Here is a 19,200-nt window from a genome sequence, read left to right on the forward strand (position 1 = left end):
GGAAATTTCGCCGAGTAAGCAAAACTCTGCCAAGGCTGGTTCTGAATTAACCGGAACGTGCATTATAGCGACCAAAACAAACAAAAAATCCCAAATGCACTTTGTTGGAAATCGGGTTCCATTTGTTTCCCGTTTGCACCTGAACCTCTGCCAAGGCTTGTTCTTTGGTTAGCAGGCCGCTTTGGTGATTAAAACACGACAACCTGCACTTTTTATCACCAACATTCTATTTCATTCATGTCTTTTGTTCTTCCCTTTTCTTTTCTTTTCTTTTTCTTTTCGCACAACCTTCCTGACTGTAAGAAACCCCGATACCAAGGCCTGAAGATCAAAGAGTTCAGAAACATTCCACTTGGGCCAAAGATGTAAACAGAATGAAAAAAAGCCACTCACCAAATGTCCTTGCAGCAAAACAAAGCTCCAGCAAAAGTTGACTGAGGGAAAGACACACGAGAAAGTGCACGCGCCCCATAGCGGAGGCTTTCAAGCTCCACTTTTTGTGTTGTTGTTTTTCTTTTCCCACCGGTTCGAGTCGCCAAAAAACGATCGCCGGCAAAAGGACGCGGCGGCTCGTCCCGGGGTCCGAGTCCGCAAGTTGCGCGCAGTCTGTCGGCCTGTGCTGAGCGCCACAGACCGACCATGGGCCATCCGCGTGGGGGAGGGGGGCAGGGGGGGGGGGGGGGGCAACCGGCGGGGAAGGAAGGACGAAGAAGAAGGACGTCGCCTTTTGCGGCAATCCGGCGTCCGAGTTGCTGCGGCGAACTTTTTCACAAAGTGAACAAACTCGCTCCGTCCGACTGCGGCAACATCTGCAAGTCGTGCAAGCGCCGGCTGCGCGCTCTGCTCTGCTGCTGCGGCGGGACACACGCACGCGCACCCAAAAAAAAGTGTGCGCGCGTTTCACAAAAAAAAAAAAAAAAAAAGAAGAGAGAGAGAGAAAAAAAAAAAAGCAGCGCCTGCCCGCCTTCCCTCCTCCTCCAGACAAGCACGTTATTTAAACATGCACGGGCCCCCTACCGCACTAAAAACAAAAACAAAACAGCCCCCCTGCCCCGGAGAAAGCGTAAGACGATCACATCCTGCAGCAGAAAAAAGCAAAAGATAACAAAGTGCACGATCATGCACAAGAGCGGAATGGAATGCGTTCTGTTTCAACTCATTGACATATTTGAAAGCATCACTTAAAGGAATTGAACTTGCTCCCATTTTTCAAGGTTGCGCGTGAAAAGGTTTGAACTTCCGGGGTTCACTCGGGGGGAAGTTCAGGGGGGGGGGGGGGGGGGGTCCCATGACAGCAGTTTGACCGATCGAAGTTCAATTTGGCACGCGAGTGAAATAAATACAAAATAAAGTAAATACATCTCAAGGAGTAAAAGGTCCGACATTGAACAGGAAGTGAGCCACTTTTTGGTTCGAAGCCGCCATTTCAGGACTCCCGCAGGATGTTTTACGTTTTGTGCTCTTTTCTTCTTTTTTTTTTTACTTTCCATCCAATGCAAGCCGCGAAGAGCCACGCGGGAAGATGAGCTGACATTCCGCCATGTCGGCGAGCATTCAACGAAAAAAAAAAAGGGCCGCGTGCACGCGCTTGACAAATAAATGCAAGCGCCCGCCGCGGTTTGCTCCAAAAGAAGAAGTTTCTCATCTGAACTTCTCGCGTGTTTTAATTAGCGACACTTTCAGGCATCTGAATGCCCCCCCCCAGCCCCCCCCCCCCCCCCCAGCCCCCCCCGGGATGTCATTAAGCCCAGCAATTTGGAGGAGTTCGGTTCTGGGCTTGATTAGCAACAAGCGAGCGTCTTCCACAATGCCGGCTGCAATCTGACAGCACGCTGAGAACACATGCACATTTTTCTCTCTCCTTCTCTTTTTTTTTTTTCCCTTTTTCTTTTTTGGAGGAGAAGATGCGAAGCAGCTGCTCGTCATGTTGTGCCGAGCGTGGCAGAGCCAGCGGCTTGTGGAACTTGTTATTATGGCTGCCCTTGACCTTTGCTCGCTTGTCTTGACGGCTTCAGTGGAGGAAAGAAAAAAATTAATAATAATAAAATCAATCAATAAATAAAAACATCTGCAGGGGATTTTTTTTTCCATCCATTTGCTGCACTTTGGACACTTTTTCAGAGTTGACTGTCAGTTTGGGCAAAATATCAGGTTGGCGTGTTTTTCTGCCACCCACAATTTTTTCTTGTGAGCCCAAACAATCAAAAGATGCAAAAGAAAACGAAGCGCTGGATTCGCAGCGCTGAACTTCATTGAAGTCACTTCACAATAAGGAGCCGTTTTTGCAAATAGAAATTCTTCAAAAAAGGAGGAGCGGTTGAATGTCAGGTTTACGTGAAAACTCAACAGAAAACAAAAGACAACCGCACTTTGTTTATTTAAATGAAACAAAAAAAGTGTCAGCATAAGAACTTAATGCTAACACCTAGCAGAAAATGCCATTGCAATGCTAATGCTAATGGTTAGTTAGCACTGATATTGAAAGACGATAAGCTAATATTCCAATTTCTGTTTGAATTAAAGATAACACAACTGAACACTTTAACATTTTGTCACACTTTTTTGTTTTTGCATATCGGGGCGATTGTTGTCACGTGTCGGTATGAGTTGTTTTGCCACCTTCAACTGCATCCCGCTCTGTTGTTATAAAGATTTACGAGACCTTTGGGCACATTTTGGCCAGACTTTGATGATGAGTCTTGCTCAGAAAAGGGCAGAGCACCAATGGCAGATTGTTGGCACGTATAGGAAATGGCCAACCGTTGCCGGGAACTCCTGTCGCTGCAATGTCTCTGAGCTTTGATTTAGTTTATTCTAAAAATATTTTTCCTTTCAGACTTCATGTTTTGGCAAAATGTGCACTGATGTTTGCCTTAAATACGAAAATGCGATACCAATTGGGGAGATTGTTGTCACTTAGAGGGCAACGTTTTCTCGTTTTGCTGCCGTAAACTGCATCCCTTCCTGCTTATAAAAAGATGAGGAAGACTTTTGGTCAATTTTGGGCAGGCTTTCGTGATGATTCCTGGGAAGAGAACGCCGTAGCGATATGGCAGATTGTTGGCACGTATAGGACATGGAAACAGCTCAACGGATATATTCCAGCATCTCCCGATCAAGTCGGCACCCGGCAAAGGTTTTTCATTAACTTGTGCAGCGAGGCGTGTAATACTCGAATTTTCGCATCTCGGCTTTCAGATTACGATCATCTCTTGAAAAAATGCTGACGTGCGTCGTGAAGCCTGCGAGGCGATTGCGCCGGGCCGCCAATCGCCTCCCCCGTCCGTCCGGGCTTCTTTTTTTTTTGCTGCCACATCCTCCGGCCGCCGCTCATCTCTCAATGCTGCTCTTTGTCCGCCGTAATCTCGAGATCCTTCACGACGTCCGGGTCGGGTTTCGCGCCAGAGAGGATCGCAACGAAGCTTTCAAAGGGAAGGAAGCCCCCCCCCCCACCCCCCCCCCCGCAGCATCCGAGACCCCCCGACCCCGCCCGCAACCCGCGCGTCCTCAAGCTTATCTCGACTCGGAGTTAAGAAGTCGGCCGGCCGCCATCGGCCTTTTCGTGCTTTCACGCTCGCGTCGCTTCAAAGTTGCAGGTCAAAACATTCCACGAAAAAAAAGTCGTACACTCTAAAAACTGTTGGGTCCAAAGTAACCCAATTATGGATCAAAAATGGGTCGATCTGCTTCAACTTTCTGCCTTGTGTTATACAAAATGACTCCATTTTCTGACCCAAGTAAACGATCTGACCAATATTTATGAGTCTTACACTAAAAGGCCGATTTCTTGACTCAAAGTACAGGATCGGTCCATTTTTGACACAACTGTTTTTAGAGTGTCATTTCACAATATATGATTACAAGAATAAAGTTATTCATTCATTCATGATATTAAAAGAAAACAATTAAGAAAAAGGCATCCGTTTATGGGAATTAAAGTCATATTTTTGTAATTAAATCAATAAAAAATTTTTTTGTACCATTTCAAGAAAAAAATGTAGCAATCAAAGTCTGAATTTTAATGAAACAAATTTATTTGGTGAGAATAAATAATGTGGCAAACACTAAAAGCTGTCATTTTAATGATGAAAAAAGGCAGTTTTTTAGGAGAATGTGATCATTTGACTCAGCAGGTATCGGTATCAAGCCGATATCGACCTGATTTTAAGGTATTGGGTACACGTGGAGGCTGCTAATACTAGCCACAGACACTTTGTTTGACATATCGGCCAATCCTCATCTGCGTCAGAAAGAAATCTTTTTCTTTTTTTGGGCCGTCACTCTGTTAAATGATATCAGTACTTGATATCGGTGAGTATTTGATAAGATTAAAGTTGTACTATTACCAGAAAAAGAGTTGTAAATTTACCACAAAAAAAGGTGAAAAGAGTTGCCATTTTTTAGAGAATAAAGTAAAATATTTTTATTTTTTTACAGAAAAAACTAAAAAGTAAAACAAATTGTAATTTGACAAGAATGAAGTCCTCGTATGTTGCGGGCGCGCGCGTCTTCAGGACGAACAAAGCAGGATTTTTGTTTCTCATCAACCGCGAGAGAAAATGCCGTCGTGGTTTCCATTCGTGAGAATCCTGGAGTGACGCAATACGACAACTTCCGAACTCCCAAAGATAAGACGAGACGGGAAGCGATCCGGGATATCAGACTTTCAAAGGGTGCGCCGAAGCGTGAGCAGCCGTCAAAAAATGAAAATGGCCGCCCGGCCAGATGAGCGGCTTTCGTCCGCCCAAACTCGTCCTTTCCAAAATCAGGCCCGAGTGACAATGCATCATCTGTTCGCCCTCGCGACCTTTCAAATCTCCGAGACGAGAAAAGGGGCCGTCCAATTACGCCAGCGGCCTTCCCGGCGGCGCCGGCGCGGATCTGGAGCGCAAGATGACGAGGAGATAAGTCGGAAGGGAGGGCGGGAAAAAAGGGAGAAGGAAACCCAGGAAGCAGAGAAGACGGACGATTACTTGGCTTGGGTGCCGAATAGAAAAAAAAGTTCCCAGCGGAAAAGCAACAAAGCCAGCATCCAGGTTGCGCAAATTCTTGAGCCCCCCCCCCCCCAAAAAAAAAGCACACTGAATTGGAGCAGAATACATTTTCAGAAGGAGAAAGGTGCAGTTTTATCAAAACAAATTGGGACATTTACAAGAATTTTTCCAAAATAAATAAATTACATAAGAAAAACAGGGTGCCGTCTGGCGAGCCGTCAGGCTTCCTATTCTGTCTTTTATTTGGGGGGGGGGTCTCTTGGACAGGTTGTAACTGTTAAGTGAAGTTTGTTGGTCTATACTTGTGACGTGCGATGACAATAAAAAAATCAAATGTCCATTTTGACCCCAAATTGTTGGTTTTGTGTGTGTGTGTGTGTGTGTGTGCATGTGCGTGTGTGTGTTTGTTCCCTCACTTGTGCTGATGATGAAACGACAAAATAAAAAGCAGACAACCTGAATGTAAAACTTTTATTTGAGCTCTTAAAAAAAGAGAAAAAAAAAGCCTTCAATGACAAGAAATGATGTGAAAAATGGAAACTTAAAGGATCCTTTTCAGTCACATTTTTTTTCAAGTGCCTGTTTCCGCCATTATCGTTAAATGGTCGTTTAAAAAAATATTGGAATCGGTAACTTGAAGGCAACATGAGACGACCATCGACGCTAACTAGCATAAGTGTTAGTGCGCGCAGTTTTTGGGTCACTAAGAAGTGATAATAATAATAATAATAAAACAAATAGTAAGAAAACAAAAAGTTTTAATTTCATCAGAAAAAAAAGTTCAACATGAAAATTCTATGCAAAATGAAGGGAAATAATTTTACAAGAGTGAAGTCAAAGTTAAAAAAAAAAACGTTTTTAAAGAAAGAAGAATTTGACAAGAATCAAGTCGAAAAAAAAATCACATCTGAAATTGAAAAGGTAAACGCTGAGAATTCCTTTCGTAAGTCCTTCCGCTCATTTGCATGACTTCATATTCAACATCTGGACTGCCTGTCTTGAAAATAAACAGTTGCAAATGGCGACTGTCTGATTCCAACGCGAGAGTAAAATTTAGACGAAGGAACGTTTAAAGGAAAACACCAAAACTTCGTTTGGCGAGCAAAAGGCACGGCGACTTCGATCGGCGAAAACTGTAAACAAACGTGGAGGCGGCGTCAAGTCACGCGAGTCTCCGGACGCTCAACTTCAAGTCACATCGATATTTCAAGTCAAGTCACTTTAGGCCTGGTACGCGCACCGGGATTTTTCAAATCTGAAAAAAGTGTTGATCTGTGACAGACCACACACGAGAGGACCGATATAGAAAAGAAGGCGCTTCTTTGATTGGCTGCATTCCGTCGACGTCAGACATTTTGAGAGTCGTCGGCTTCCCACGCACGTCAAGATTTCTGGTCCTAAATATCGAACACGTTTCATATTTAAGACCGTCAGGCCCGACCCGATGAGGAACAAAACTGCCAAAATTAGTCAATGAATAAAAGTGAAAATAAAAACGGATATAAAAGATGTCATTAAAAAATAAATATAAATGGAAATAAAAACAAATAAATGAATAAAAGTAAAACATTTTTTTTTAAAGAGAATCAAAAAATTAAAATAACGACTTGTTGTCGAGCAACTCGAGTCGCAAGTCAGCGGAGTCCAACCCAAGACGCTTAGGACCGCCCCCTCATTTGAATAAAATGTCAACCTGACACAGCATCTGCAGCATGAAATCAATAAATGCAAGAGCAGAGCGTTTTCATTGATTGATTGATATTAAATTGTATTTAAATATTTATTTTGTATTTATTTCGACATTTATTTGTATTTTTTGATTCTCATTGTCATTTTTTTACATTTATTTTTTACTTTTATTTATTTAGGGATGTATATCATTTTGTTGTTGTTTTTATTTCCATTTATATTTCATTTTTTGTATGAAATGTTTCAATTATATCAGTTTTTATTTTCATTTGTAGTCGTTGACTTATTTGTAATTTTGGCAGTTCCGGTCCATCGTAGGACCCGTTTTGGACTCCACTCTTGGGACGAAGCCGCTTTTAATACACCTCAAGGATCATCTTCGAAGACATAAGTTCGTTTTTTGTGCTTGTTTATCAAGTGCAAGTACAAAATGGCGGACGACGTTGACGGCCTTCAACTTGAAAGCGAACTTTTAAAACGGACAAAAGTCGAGTCTTTCATGTCACGTCGCACGTCTTCAACTTTCCATGTTTGGACTTTTTGGAAACTTGGACCCGAGTCCCCTCCTGCAGCCGCGTCCTCGCCGGCCGGCGCGCTCGCCCTCAGAGGAATTGCCCTCGGAACGGAAGGTCCGGACGAAGGTTGGGCCGCTGCCAGCGCCAGCGCAGCCGGCCCAGCGGACCGCCGTCCGTCGGGCTCTTGAACTCGCAGAAGCTCAGCCGGTTGAGGACGTCGTACACTCCCGCCTTGGAGGCCACCTGCGGACGACAGCGCAGCGAGCCCACATACAGTCAAGTCAGGTTCCGGAACATGCGCACACACCGATCTCGTTTCACTTGACGCCATATTGGATGGAGGCGTGCGACCGGGCCGGCGGGGTTTGACTTTGCGCCGGTCGACTGCAAAGTCCCCGCGGGTGGCGGCGCGGCTGTCGGACGGACTCGCGGGAGGAAACGCCACGGACGAGCGCCAGCATCTGGCCGCCGAGTCGAGACCGGCAAAAGGTCCCGGGATGAAATGCCTCGTTACCAGCTTGACCCGTTTACCCTCAAGGAAGTTTACAGGATCTTCTTGACCAATCAAAAGTTAACAAACACCACAAAAAATATCCTATTAAGTCTCAACTTAACAAGGTCAACGTTAGCAGAAAGTCAAAAAAAAAGTTGGGATTTTCTTAAGCGCTTATTCCTCACTCGGGTCGCGGGGCTGCTGGAGCCTATCCCAGCTGGCTTCGGGCAGTCGGCGGGGTACACCCTGAACTGGTTGCTGGCCAATCACAGAAGTTGGGATTTTATGAGAATTACATTGGAATTTGTTCGATTAGGTCAGGTGACGCGAGCGAAGACATTGTCGCTGTGACCTATCCGGGTCACGGCACCAATCACACCGTTGTGGAATCTTTTTGTGGAACCGCTGAAAGGTCCTATCAGAACTTCAAAGTCAATGTTATGAGAAACAAGTTGGCGTTTTACTAGAAAATAGGCATCATTTTCAAAACATAAAGTCGGCAACAAACATAATTTTCTTAATTTTACAAGAGTGAAGTTTGACTCTGACAGGAGCAAAATTAAATAGATTTGCAACTCTGGATTATCGTATCTCGCTCTCATTCTTCATACTTTCAGTTCCATCTCGAGTTTTTCTTTGTGTTTTCCGATTGACTTTAAAAAAAAAAAAGTTTTGTTTTTCCTACTTTTTCGAACCTTGTGTCCATTGGATTCTATTTTGATATTTTGTACCCGCCGACACTTTTTTTTGGTACGTGCGTCCTTCATCACATGTGAGATTGCGTGCGCGTCTCGTCTCGTTCTTTCTCCTGCAAATCCCTTCAGCAATTCTTTTTCTTTTTCTTCTTTCCCTCCCTGGGAACAAATGAGTCGTCACGTCGGCGCATCAGCTGCGAAGGCCGAGGCAGCGGCAGCCAAATAATGGCTTCTTTTTTTCTTTTCTTTTTTTTTCTTTTCTGCAAGAACATCAGAAGTGTTGCGACCCAAATCGAGTGCAGACGGACATCGAGTCGCGATGATTCTGCCGTTAAAAAGCACGAGGTCGCGTTTCGGAGGCTTTCAAAACAAGCTTGCGCAACACGTCAAGGTTAAAAGCAGGGAAAAAAGATCCAAGTCAAACCTGCAACATTAAAATAAGATAAACAAACCTTTGGTGACTGACAGTCGCGCGTTGTGGCCACAAAACAGCAGGAATGCAAATCGGTTGAAATTTCCTTCAGTTTGATTCGATTTGATTCCCTTCACTTCAATCCGATATTCATTAATGATGACAAATCAATTATTTTTAAATGTCAAGGTCATGATCAAAACTCCATAAATATGAAATTCCAAAGTACATTTTTGCAAAGGCAGAAACTGCTCAAATGATTTCGTTTATTCACATCAGCAGGAATAAGAAATATTTTTTATAATTCAAATTCAATAATTGTAAATATCAATTCAAAAGATTCTGAATTGTCTTAAAGTGCAATAAGTCAGGTCTTTCATAAATGTAAGGAAATATTTTTTTAAATTCACGTCAACAGTAAATTTCAAGAAAACACGAAGATACAAAAAAAAAAATCATCCTTTAAAATTATATTTTCTTAAGAATTATGGGATTATGGGCAGGCTGAGCAGCAAGCGGATGACGGCTCAAAGCGCAGAAAGAAAAAAACGTCCTTTTGTCAAAGCTCATCCGTCCTTTCGTCCGTCTCAGTCCGTTACGAGCGTCGTCTGCAAAATGACGGCGAAAGTGCCGGCAAAGGTCACGTTTTGATCGACGGAGATTTACGCCGGCAGATTAGCGTGACTCGCTGCTGCATGCGAAAAGCGTCGTTTGCTGACCTTCTGTCGCGTGTTGCGAAATGTATCCCGCCGCCATTTTTCACGGTCAGTCGGGCCAACGTTTAAGTGATGACGATCGTCGCCGTTATGGAATACGACGCGTTTGCCAGCAAGTTCCTCAAAACATCCTGCGTCTTTTTCTTGTTTTGATTTTCAAGCCGGCATCCGCGGAAGTGCCACAAATGATTTGCAAAAGAAAAGAAACGTTTTCAGACACGAGCGGCTTTCCTTTGTCGCGCGAAGGCTTCCAAGTGGACCGAGACCGCGGGGGGGGGGGGGGGGGGGGGGGTGGAGGGGGGGCTGCCGGCGTATTTCTTTCTTCCGTGCGGCTTCCCGGCGTGAGCTAACACATTTCTCAGACACGTTTGTCATCATAACAGGAAGATCGGCGCATATTTCTCTGACAGCTGTTTTCTCACTGCTTGTTGCCGTCCATTTTGGAATTCCGCCCCGCTTTTATGCCGGCCCAATAAGGACAACAAGATTTCCGTTGGGTACATTTCTGACATTCTTTTGAAAGCTCTGCCGGCGTTTCCTGGGCATATTCACATTCATGTATTTATGTCGGTAACAACTTGTTTGCAGACGGAGGCGCGTTCCAGAAAGCAACTCGATTTGATATTGTGAAAAAAAGAATAATATCGATTTGAGAAAATTGCGAAATGGATCCTATCGGATTGCTGATGCTCATTTTTTTCTCACCGGAGCGATTCGAGCGGCGCGTTCCGGCTGCGCTCGTCCGTCTCCGCGGCGCCGGCGATGCGCGACTTTCCTCACCTGCTGCATCCAAAGCGCGAAGGAGCGCTGCCAGGAGTTCTTCTTCTCCAAGTGCAGGTACGCGTTGAAGAGGATGAGGTAAATGTAGCGCTCCAGGTACTGCAGGCTCTTCAGCGCCAGCTGCTGGCACTCCTTCTCCGACTTGCCGCTTTTGATCTGGACAAAACGCGCCGCCAAAAAAAAAAGGGGGCCAATTCAAAAGCCTTGGCAGTTTGACATCTGCAGTTTCGCAACATCAGGAAATGAGACGGCCGGCGGAATGAGTGCGTTAATTAGGAGTTCATGTTCCTTTAACGCCGCCATGTTTTTTTAACGTGCGATGAATAACCGCCTCTTACGACACCCCTGTACTGCGGGAAATCCAGTGGCAGACTCATCCACGTCAACATTTTGCATTAATAAATGTCATAATAACGTTTGAAATTTGTTATTTACGGATTACTTGACTTGAAAAGTAACTTGATTATTTTACGGATTACTTGACTTGAAAAGTAACTTGATTATTTTACGGATGACTTGACTTGAACGTAACTTGAGTATTTTACAGATTACTTGACTTGAAAAGTAACTTGATTATTTTACGGATTACTTGACTTGAAAAGTAACTTGATTATTTTACGGATTACTTGACTTGAAAAGTAACTTGATTATTTTACTGCTTTCTTGACCTTCGAATTACTGATACTTGACTTTAAAAGCAACTTAGCCACTTTACCGATGACTTCGCCGAGAGAAGTAACACACCGGATGCGTGGCTGCGTGTTATTTTAAAAATGTCCAGAATGAGCTTTCGTCACTTTCTTCAAACACGAATTGTGTTGTCAACGTCGTGATTTGCTCTTCATGCAGAAAAATACCCACTAAAATTTGGAGTACTGATGTAAGTAAAAGTAAACAAGGTGAAACTCTGAAATGTACTTTTATTTATAAAAGTAAGAAGTAAAAAAATGAATTTTTTTACAAGACCTGTACTGATAATAATAATAACAAAAATATTTCTGGCAACAAAAGTTTCCCTTTTATTTAAGGTTCGTACTGAGATGATGAAAAGGTGTGTCGCATGCTGCATGCTGTTGTTTATGAGCTGCTTACGCTGGCGCCACTTTTATGCTATCATAACATGCTACGATCATTTTGCTAACGTGGCAAATCCAGCTACAGGAAGTAAAAACCCTGCCACCGTTTGGCTTAAGCCCCGGGTGCTAGCTAGCTAGCTCTTCATATAGCTCCCAATCAATCAATCAATCAATTAGTCTATCTAGCTAGCTAGCTAGCTAGCTAGCTAGCTATCTCCCATGGCGCTTGTTTACTTGCTAGGGAGCTAGCTAGCTAGCTAGCTAGCATCAGGGGCTAAAGCCAAACTGTGGCAGGGTTTTTACTTTCTAGACCTGGATTTCGTCACCTCCGCTTGACAAAAACGCTAAATTAACAAATGTTAACTGGGATTTTTTTCAAATAATATATCGTAACTGTGTTTACCACCGAGGACAAGCCAACGCAACAGGAGGGTTCGTGCTTGGCGGCCCTTTTGAAAATGGGCGCCGCTCGCCATAACACAATCCTTCCCGAGCGCATCGTCACCACAAGGGGGCGTTTCCTGCCCATTCCGTGATTGAAGGCCAACATTTAGACCAACGGGAGAATTTGTGCTGACTGACTGTCAAACGTTGTCAAAAGGTCGCAGTGCTCGCGGCTCGGGCCAACGTTGCGCGCTTTTCTTTGCTTTGCACGGAGAACCCGATGACCTTGTGCGCCCTTGGAGCCTCGAGAGATATTCAGCGTGTCAACAACATCAACAACTTGACATTCCACCGCTGCATAAATGCACAGAAAACGACAGAATCCTGATCGACAAAATGTTCGTGCGTGGGAGGCAACATTGTTTTCCCAGAAGGGTCAACATTTTTGAAATGCCAGAAACGATAAATAGCGTGACATAAGTGACATAAGCGATTTTGGACATTGTGAATGCAGCTCACAAGAAGGTGTCATGCAATATCACCGATGACAAAACATTTCCTTGCGTTTGGGTCGTCTCAGCACAATAAGTGCAATTGTGTTTGTTTTGTTTTCTGCCGACACTTTCAATTTCCGTCAACGTCAAACTTGACTTTTGCAATTACAAGATCCAAACGACCGTATGAGCAAAACAGTCTTTAAATATGGCGCTGGTCTTCGGCTCCACGGGAACCAAATGAGAAGGCTAAAAATGGCTTCTCCATTTCGCTCGTTATCTCAATCTGCCAACCAGAAGCGCGCGTTGCATGTTGAAAAGGTCAACGGAGGTTGAAGCGACTGAAACCTGCCGCCAATTAGCGGCCGACGGCGGGAAACGCGCGAGCCGTATTGGCCCGTCCAGGTTCGCACAAGCGGCTGTTCAGCGCCTCCCGCTCAAATCCCAAACCAAAACCCTGACCCGGTCTGGAGCGGACAGGCAACCCCCCCCCCCCCCCCCCCCATTTTCAAGCGGGCTCCCAAGTGGAGCCGAAGCGCAATTCGTCGATGTGCTTTGGCTTGCATGGAACGACGGACGTTTTTATGTTTTCCCTCGCACGGGTCACGAAACAAACCTTAATCCAAGCAGCGGAAAAAACAAAAAACAAATCCCGAGCAAATGACAGACGGAGGACTCGAGCCCGATTTAAGTCGCCAGTTTTAGGACTTTGGATTTTGCCTGGTTAAAAAATGACGACAGACTTCACTTTTTGTGTTCACATTTGAAAATGTGCATTTTCATTTCGAGTTTGTGGTGAAACGATGGCGGCGGTTTACAATAAATCCAGTCGATTTGACTCGAAACTAATTTTGGAAGAGACTAAAATATTCAGAGTAAATGTTACTCAAAGTACTTCTAGTATTTTTACGAGAGAATTTGCCATTCCCATGAAAAAACAACAACTATTAACTCATTCACTCCCTGCCATTATTTTCACCGAAGCAACCCCCTTTGCTCCCGGCTGTTTTACTGTATTTTGCCTCCGTGTTAATGTCTTCTCCAGATTCCACTCATCTGTCTTTTTTTCCAGAGGCTCAGCCATGTTGTCACCACCAAATCCCCCCCAAAGTGGATTTCTTGGAGCGGGCTTTGCTGGAAAACCGCATTCTGTATAAGAAGGAGCAAAATGAAGGCAACTCTGCGCTCTTGTGGTTAAGACGCTTTTAAGTCTCGTGCGTCACGACCTCTGCCAGAATATGCATATCCGACATACCTTCAACATTTCCGCGGCCAAGCCGGCCGGCACCGGCACCGGCACCGGCGAAAAATAAACACAAATCCAGATGACCAGTTGCGTCGTTTGGATCTGCGGACGAAAGTGCAAAAAAAGGTCTCGAGAAAAACGAGATTGCGAAAGTCGGAGAGCGAGACGACGGACGCTTTCAACGCTAACTAGAGGTTCGAGGATTTGGCTCAAATTTCAAATGGATGTGCTCAAATTGCCAGCATTAAAAGGAAGGACGCCGCCGTGACCTTCACCTGATCACTCATTTTCAAAGTATCGGTAAGGTTTTTATTTGTAGGGTTCGAGATTTGGAATGACGCAAAAATATTTCGGGATCCTCATTTTTACAGGCTAAATATTTCATTCAAACAGATCCGAAACATTTTCAGAGGTCTGTTTTTTTGACCTGCCATGGTACGAGCGCTGAACAAGTTATTAACGATGAAGCGGTCAAGGCAAGAAAGTCAAACCCCAGCAAAGTGACGGCAATCAACCGCTTTGGAATCATTACAATCGGAAAAGACGCGTTTTCTGCCCAATCATTTCACGCACTGATTGCGTCCCCGGGACAAAAAAGCGCCAGAATAATCATCCTGATCGAAACGCTGAATAATTGAGGCGGCGTCAATTCAGACCAGCACATTTTTAGACACGTGCAAAGTCGCAAAACGCAAAGAAAAACGTGATGATGAAATGGTGTCGTTCCAAAAGGGACGCGTGCTTCCTGCTGTTAAGAGAATAAAAGTATTTCAGTTTGCTTCGTGCGTTCACACCCGTTTTGGCGGCAACAAAGCACAAGCTTTTCCTCGACTTGTTTTCTCAATCACAAATGACAGCATGTGTCAAAATTCAAATTGGTCAATAAATAATGTTGAGAATTGAATTGGCCGCCGGTGCTTCCTGCGAACGAACCCTTGAATTGACGTTACGAAGGTGCGTTACTTTCCAATTCCGGGCTGCATTTGCGTCGCAATCAATCAAGCCAACGAAGGCCCAAAACGCGTCACGCCGACGGGAGCTGAAGCGCATCGCTCGACTCGCAGCGAAGGAAACTCCCCCGAAAAATGAACCTGCGACCAGGAAGAGCAGCTGACTGCTGACAGCTGCTTCGCACCTCCCACCCTCGCAGAAGTCCCGTGAGATGACGACTTGCCCCCCCTCGTACGTGCCGTCGCGCGCTCTTGTAAATAAACACGCGCGGGCAACTGCGGCGACTTCAACGCTGCCTGCTTTCTGGGATCAGGCACAAGTCAAATGTGAAAAAAAATCGGAGCTGCTCGCACCTGCGGCCGCAAGTGGAAAGCAGCCAAGTGCAAATATTTGCAGCTACTCAAAGTCCATTTTTCAGGTATGCCTCATAATTGAGGTACAAAAGATGGTATTTCATTTCATCAGTTATTTCTTTTTGGAAACAAATACACATGCATCTGTATTTCCACTCAAGTACAGACTTTGAGCACTTTTGCTTCCTCGGCACGTCCAAGGTTGGAAGTCAAAGAGAACGGCGCGGGTTTGCCTCCCACGCCGCCTTCCACCAGCAATATTGTTTTTAGCTGTCAACAGCTCTGGCTTGGGAAAAGTTGGCCCCCTCCTACACTTTGTTGAACTCATTGACCGGCAGCCATTTTCACTGAAGCAACCCCCTTCGCTCCCGGCTGTTTGACTGGATTTGGACTGATTTTTGCCAGGCCCACACAATATTCTGTTCTATCGCTATCAAAACATGGAACCTACCAAAAGAAAGATGAGAGTCTCTTCTCTCATCAGGAAAAAAAAAGTATATTTGTATATGTTTCCGTTTTGCAGCAATTAGCATTAGAAGTTTCATCATTATTCACAAACCCAGTGAAAGAAAAAAGAGCTCGTTGCAACATGGCCCTGGTTGATCTCTTATACCATGCTGCCACCTGCTAGACGTTTTTTCTAATAGCTACTATTGCTTTAAGCCACCTTTTCATGTTCTTGCATAAAAAATATATTTTTTTTTTGAAACGTCTAAATACGTTTTTGGGATTGAAGGACAAAAATATCGAAAAATGTGTTTACACGTTTTTGGGTTTGAATGAGTTAAGGAAAGCAGAAAGGCTCGCCGCTCATTGGCGTCCTCCTGTCTTTTGTATTGCATGGACGGACGGACGGACGGAACAGAAGTGAGCGGGAATTTAAAAAAAAAAATCACATTTAACCTAAGTAAGAAGAAAAAACTGACAATTGAGTTGTAACATGTTGGTCGGTTGTAAAGAAAAAAATGTAGCCACATTTTGATATATTAGTGCAATATTGAAAAGAATGAAACAATGATGAGTTTCTAACTGCACAGCCAATATGTACAAAGTGTCAAATGCGTGTGCGTCATGTTCCTCTTGAAGCGTCTGGCGCTCGTCCCATCCTCCGTCTTTTCCAAAGGACGTCTCCCCCGGCTTCCCCTCGGAGAACCTGCTCACTCGCGAGGCTCCCCTTTCCCCAAATATTTTTCCATTCCCCCGTCCAAGCCGTAGGGGCCCGTCTTTTTGGACGCACTGCGATTTGCGCTCATTCATGCTTAATTTGTGCATATCAGGATCGTGCGAGTGTGTGGGTGGGGGGGGGTGGGGGGCTGGGGGGGGCTGGGGGGGGTCATTAGGCAGCTGCAACGTGCGCTGAAGTTCTCCATTATGTGACACTGATTGGCGATGCAACTTCTACACGGTCCTCCTGAGCAGCTGTTTGATTACAACCGAGTGTGGCGGGAAACAAAGAGCGCTTTTTTTTTTTTAATGATAACTCTGCCAAATATTGACGCCGTTTGGTAAGTAAAAAAAAAAAAAAAAAAGACAAAATAGTAAGTGTGGTTGGAATGGCCACTTCAATCACACCAAAAATGTTTAACAAATGGAGAACGGGATGTGGAGAAATGTTTTTTGGTGTCGGAAAAAAAGCCTTCAAATTAAGAGTCTCCTCGACTTTTTGGTTTCGAACCTCTTCACTGATTGGCCGCCAGGTTTTTTTTTTTTTACCAGTAATCTTGTACAGGCTCAAAATCACAAATAAGTGCTGACCTGTTTATGTCTTGTCAGTGATTTTGAAGCGGGTGCGAGAAATGGCAACCGTCGGGGCCATTCGGGCGTTTGAATGGAAGGCGGACAAAAAAAGTGGCCGCGGTGACAAGCGGGAATTGAAATGAAGCCTTTTGGTGAAACGTTGATCATCGTTGCTGTTAATCATCGCACAAATACCAGCTCGGGTGCACATCCCTAGAGGGGGACAATTTGCATCAGCCTGGGGATTTATAACCCCGCCCCTCCCACACCCCCACACACACACACAAATCCCTCTGCCCTCCCCCCCCCCCCCCCTTCCTTTCGTGGGCCCCTCTGGATCTTTCAGCTCTCAGAGTAAATATATGTTTTTCTCTATGGAAGACACATTTTCCAACCACTGGCGAAATGGAGGAAGGGGGCGGGGGGCGGGGGGCGGGGCTTTGAGGCAATACGGGTGCGGGTGGGGGTGTTCCGCTATAAGAGAGACAGAGTGGTGGTGAAATTTTCCCCTCTTCCAGCAACATCTGGCACTGTTTATCACCTGGCCTGCTGCTTTCGAGCAAAGAGGAAAAGGAGGGGGCGGGCGGGGGGGGGGGGGGGGGGGGGTTGTAAGATGGGAGGGGGGAGGGGCAGTGCCAACGTGTGGCCTCCGGATAAATCAAGCCTCGTCTAACTTTGGTAGCTCATTTGTGTCAGTTATAAAAAGTCCAATCTAAACATTACGGATCCCGAAAAGGCGCCTTTCAAATGGACGCGTTCACAAACGCGGCAAAATCTTTCCAATGTTTCGCGATGTTTAGCGCTTATGGTTACGTTAGCTTGTAGTTGCCGATGGTCGATGTGCTGTTGTGGCGGCTGGCGCGAACGAGATTTTGCTTCAGCCTGTTTTGTCGTCAAAATTTTTCAATGAATCGTTGCTGCCTTAAACGATAGCACATTGCAAATCGCTCGCTCGCTTCCATCGATCATTTTATGAACTTCTTGTTGGCGCGCCCAATTTTGTCTTTCTGGACGGACAGAAGTGGCAAATGCGGGTCCAGGAAGTAAAAATCCTGCCACTTTGGCTTTAGCCCTCTAGCGTCCCAGCAGGTAAACAAGCACCACGGGAGCTGGCTTTGCACCTGAGGCAGGGTTTTCACTTCCTGGACCTGCCTTTGCCACCCCTGCTGATGGAATGTGAAAAAAGCCAAAGTTGACCTTTTCACAGTGACGCAACGGAGGCTTTTCATCAGCGAGTGCCAGACACGGCGCCCCCGATGTCGGCGGAAGACAATAAGGCCCATTGACGGGCCTGCCGAGCGGGCCCCGGCGCTCGGGTCCGGGCGTCTCCGGCTCTTCCGGGAGCAGCTGACGGAGCGCAGGGTCGCGATGATTGCGGCGTTTGTTCGAAAAAGGCATAAAGCGCGGCCTGTGTTCTCTCACAAGCTGCTTTTTGTTCTCCTTCAGCTTTTGTGAGTTTGCACATTGAAAGAAAACCAAATTGAAACGACACATCTTAGCGTAACGCTAATAAAGAGTTCCCCCTTTTTTCACGCCTCTGCAACAAGCCAGGACTTTTCCATCCAGCGACACTGGACATCGATAGATGAGCTATCCGAAATCCTGTGACGGATATTAAGGAACATTTCATTTCCTTCACTGCTTCTCTTGGCTCCTTCTCATCCAAGCGGCTTCCATTAAGTTACATCATAATCAATTTTTTCCACGCTCGGCCCCTCGTGCCCCGCATTCCTCTCATTCGTGTGCGCTGGCCACGAGCGGAGCTGAGAAAGAGTCAGCAAAACAGAGCCCCTTGTCGCCCTCTACGGGCCACTGGCAGCAAGTGCACCCACTGGTTCATTTTGTATGCTTGTGACCGACAAGATGCCCGCCGGTTCTTTCCAACCGCAAACTGCGGTCGTGCGACGGACTTCCTCTCTCTCTGACCTGTCTGTAGGTGCAGATGATGATCTCCCTCAGGTGGTAGTGCATTGGCGTCATGGTCTCGGAGACCGAGTCCAGGGCCATGTCCACCTCCCGCTTCATCCGGTGGCCGTCGGGGAGCAGACGCACCAGCTGCATCACCAACTGCGAAGAAAGAAAAAATGAAAAAAAGATGGAAGCAAAATGTGTTTGTCGTTATGTCGTACTTTGGCGCCATCTTGTGGCATCTATAGACAAATATACACCATTTTTGGGGGGGTGGGCTTGGTCCCTATAAAAATGTAACACAGCCCACCTTTAAAGGCTCCCCCCAAAAAAAGGTTAAAATGTTCAACAATATTTTTTTTATTGTCCATTTAAAATGTGACAAAATGTGAATTTGCGTTTATGGCAGGCACAATTCTGCAGATCCAAATCTGAGATATCGACATCTAAATATTTGGAGGGGAGATTTACCTTCTTGTCCGAGCTTGCTCTGAGTGTGCTTATTGCAACCGTAGCTCTCCTTTCCCAGATGCCAGCGGATTACATTAAGGATGCAATTATTATTATTATTATTATTTTTCACGCTCACGTGTTTTGCAACATATCGCACTTGGTTATTCTTTACATCCAAAAGTTCAACTGGTGGCCTGCCAGGTTTCCATGGCAACCCCAACCCCCCCCCCCCCCCCCCCGAGTGCACCACGGCTCGCCATCTATTCAGAGACGGCGCTTTGCGTGTGAGAAATTGTTTCCGTCG

The 19,200-nt window shown here is 45.5% G+C and overlaps 2 protein-coding genes across 7 annotated transcripts in view; both read right to left on the reverse strand.

The window, feature by feature from the left end:
- Positions 1 to 942, reverse strand: part of adamts14 (ADAM metallopeptidase with thrombospondin type 1 motif, 14) — a 30,294-nt gene extending 29,352 nt beyond the window's left edge. For 3 of the 4 annotated variants that reach the window (XM_086064274.1, XM_086064273.1, XM_086064275.1), the window contains exon 1: positions 394 to 622. In XM_086064274.1, the coding sequence (XP_085920400.1) occupies positions 394 to 472 (79 nt within the window). In that variant the 5' untranslated portion in view covers positions 473 to 622. Of the gene's footprint in view, positions 1 to 393 lie in introns of all 4 variants that reach the window. The other variant, XM_086064276.1, reaches the window with a different exon arrangement.
- Positions 943 to 5,450: 4,508 nt separating this feature from the next.
- The window catches only part of pald1a (phosphatase domain containing paladin 1a), a 31,492-nt gene continuing 17,742 nt past the window's right edge, over positions 5,451 to 19,200 (reverse strand). For all 3 annotated transcript variants that reach the window (XM_086064905.1, XM_086064906.1, XM_086064904.1), the window contains exons 18-20: positions 18,462 to 18,602; positions 10,295 to 10,450; positions 5,451 to 7,441 (exon numbers count right to left, since the gene is read on the reverse strand). In XM_086064905.1, the coding sequence (XP_085921031.1) occupies positions 7,286 to 7,441; positions 10,295 to 10,450; positions 18,462 to 18,602 (453 nt within the window). In that variant the 3' untranslated portion in view covers positions 5,451 to 7,285. The remainder of the gene's footprint in view (positions 7,442 to 10,294; positions 10,451 to 18,461; positions 18,603 to 19,200) is intronic.

This window comes from Leptonotus elevatus, chromosome 20 (genome assembly GCF_054856555.1).
Source record: "Leptonotus elevatus isolate MCC_2025b chromosome 20, RoL_Lele_1.0, whole genome shotgun sequence".
In the NCBI taxonomy this organism is placed as follows: domain Eukaryota; kingdom Metazoa; phylum Chordata; class Actinopteri; order Syngnathiformes; family Syngnathidae; genus Leptonotus; species Leptonotus elevatus.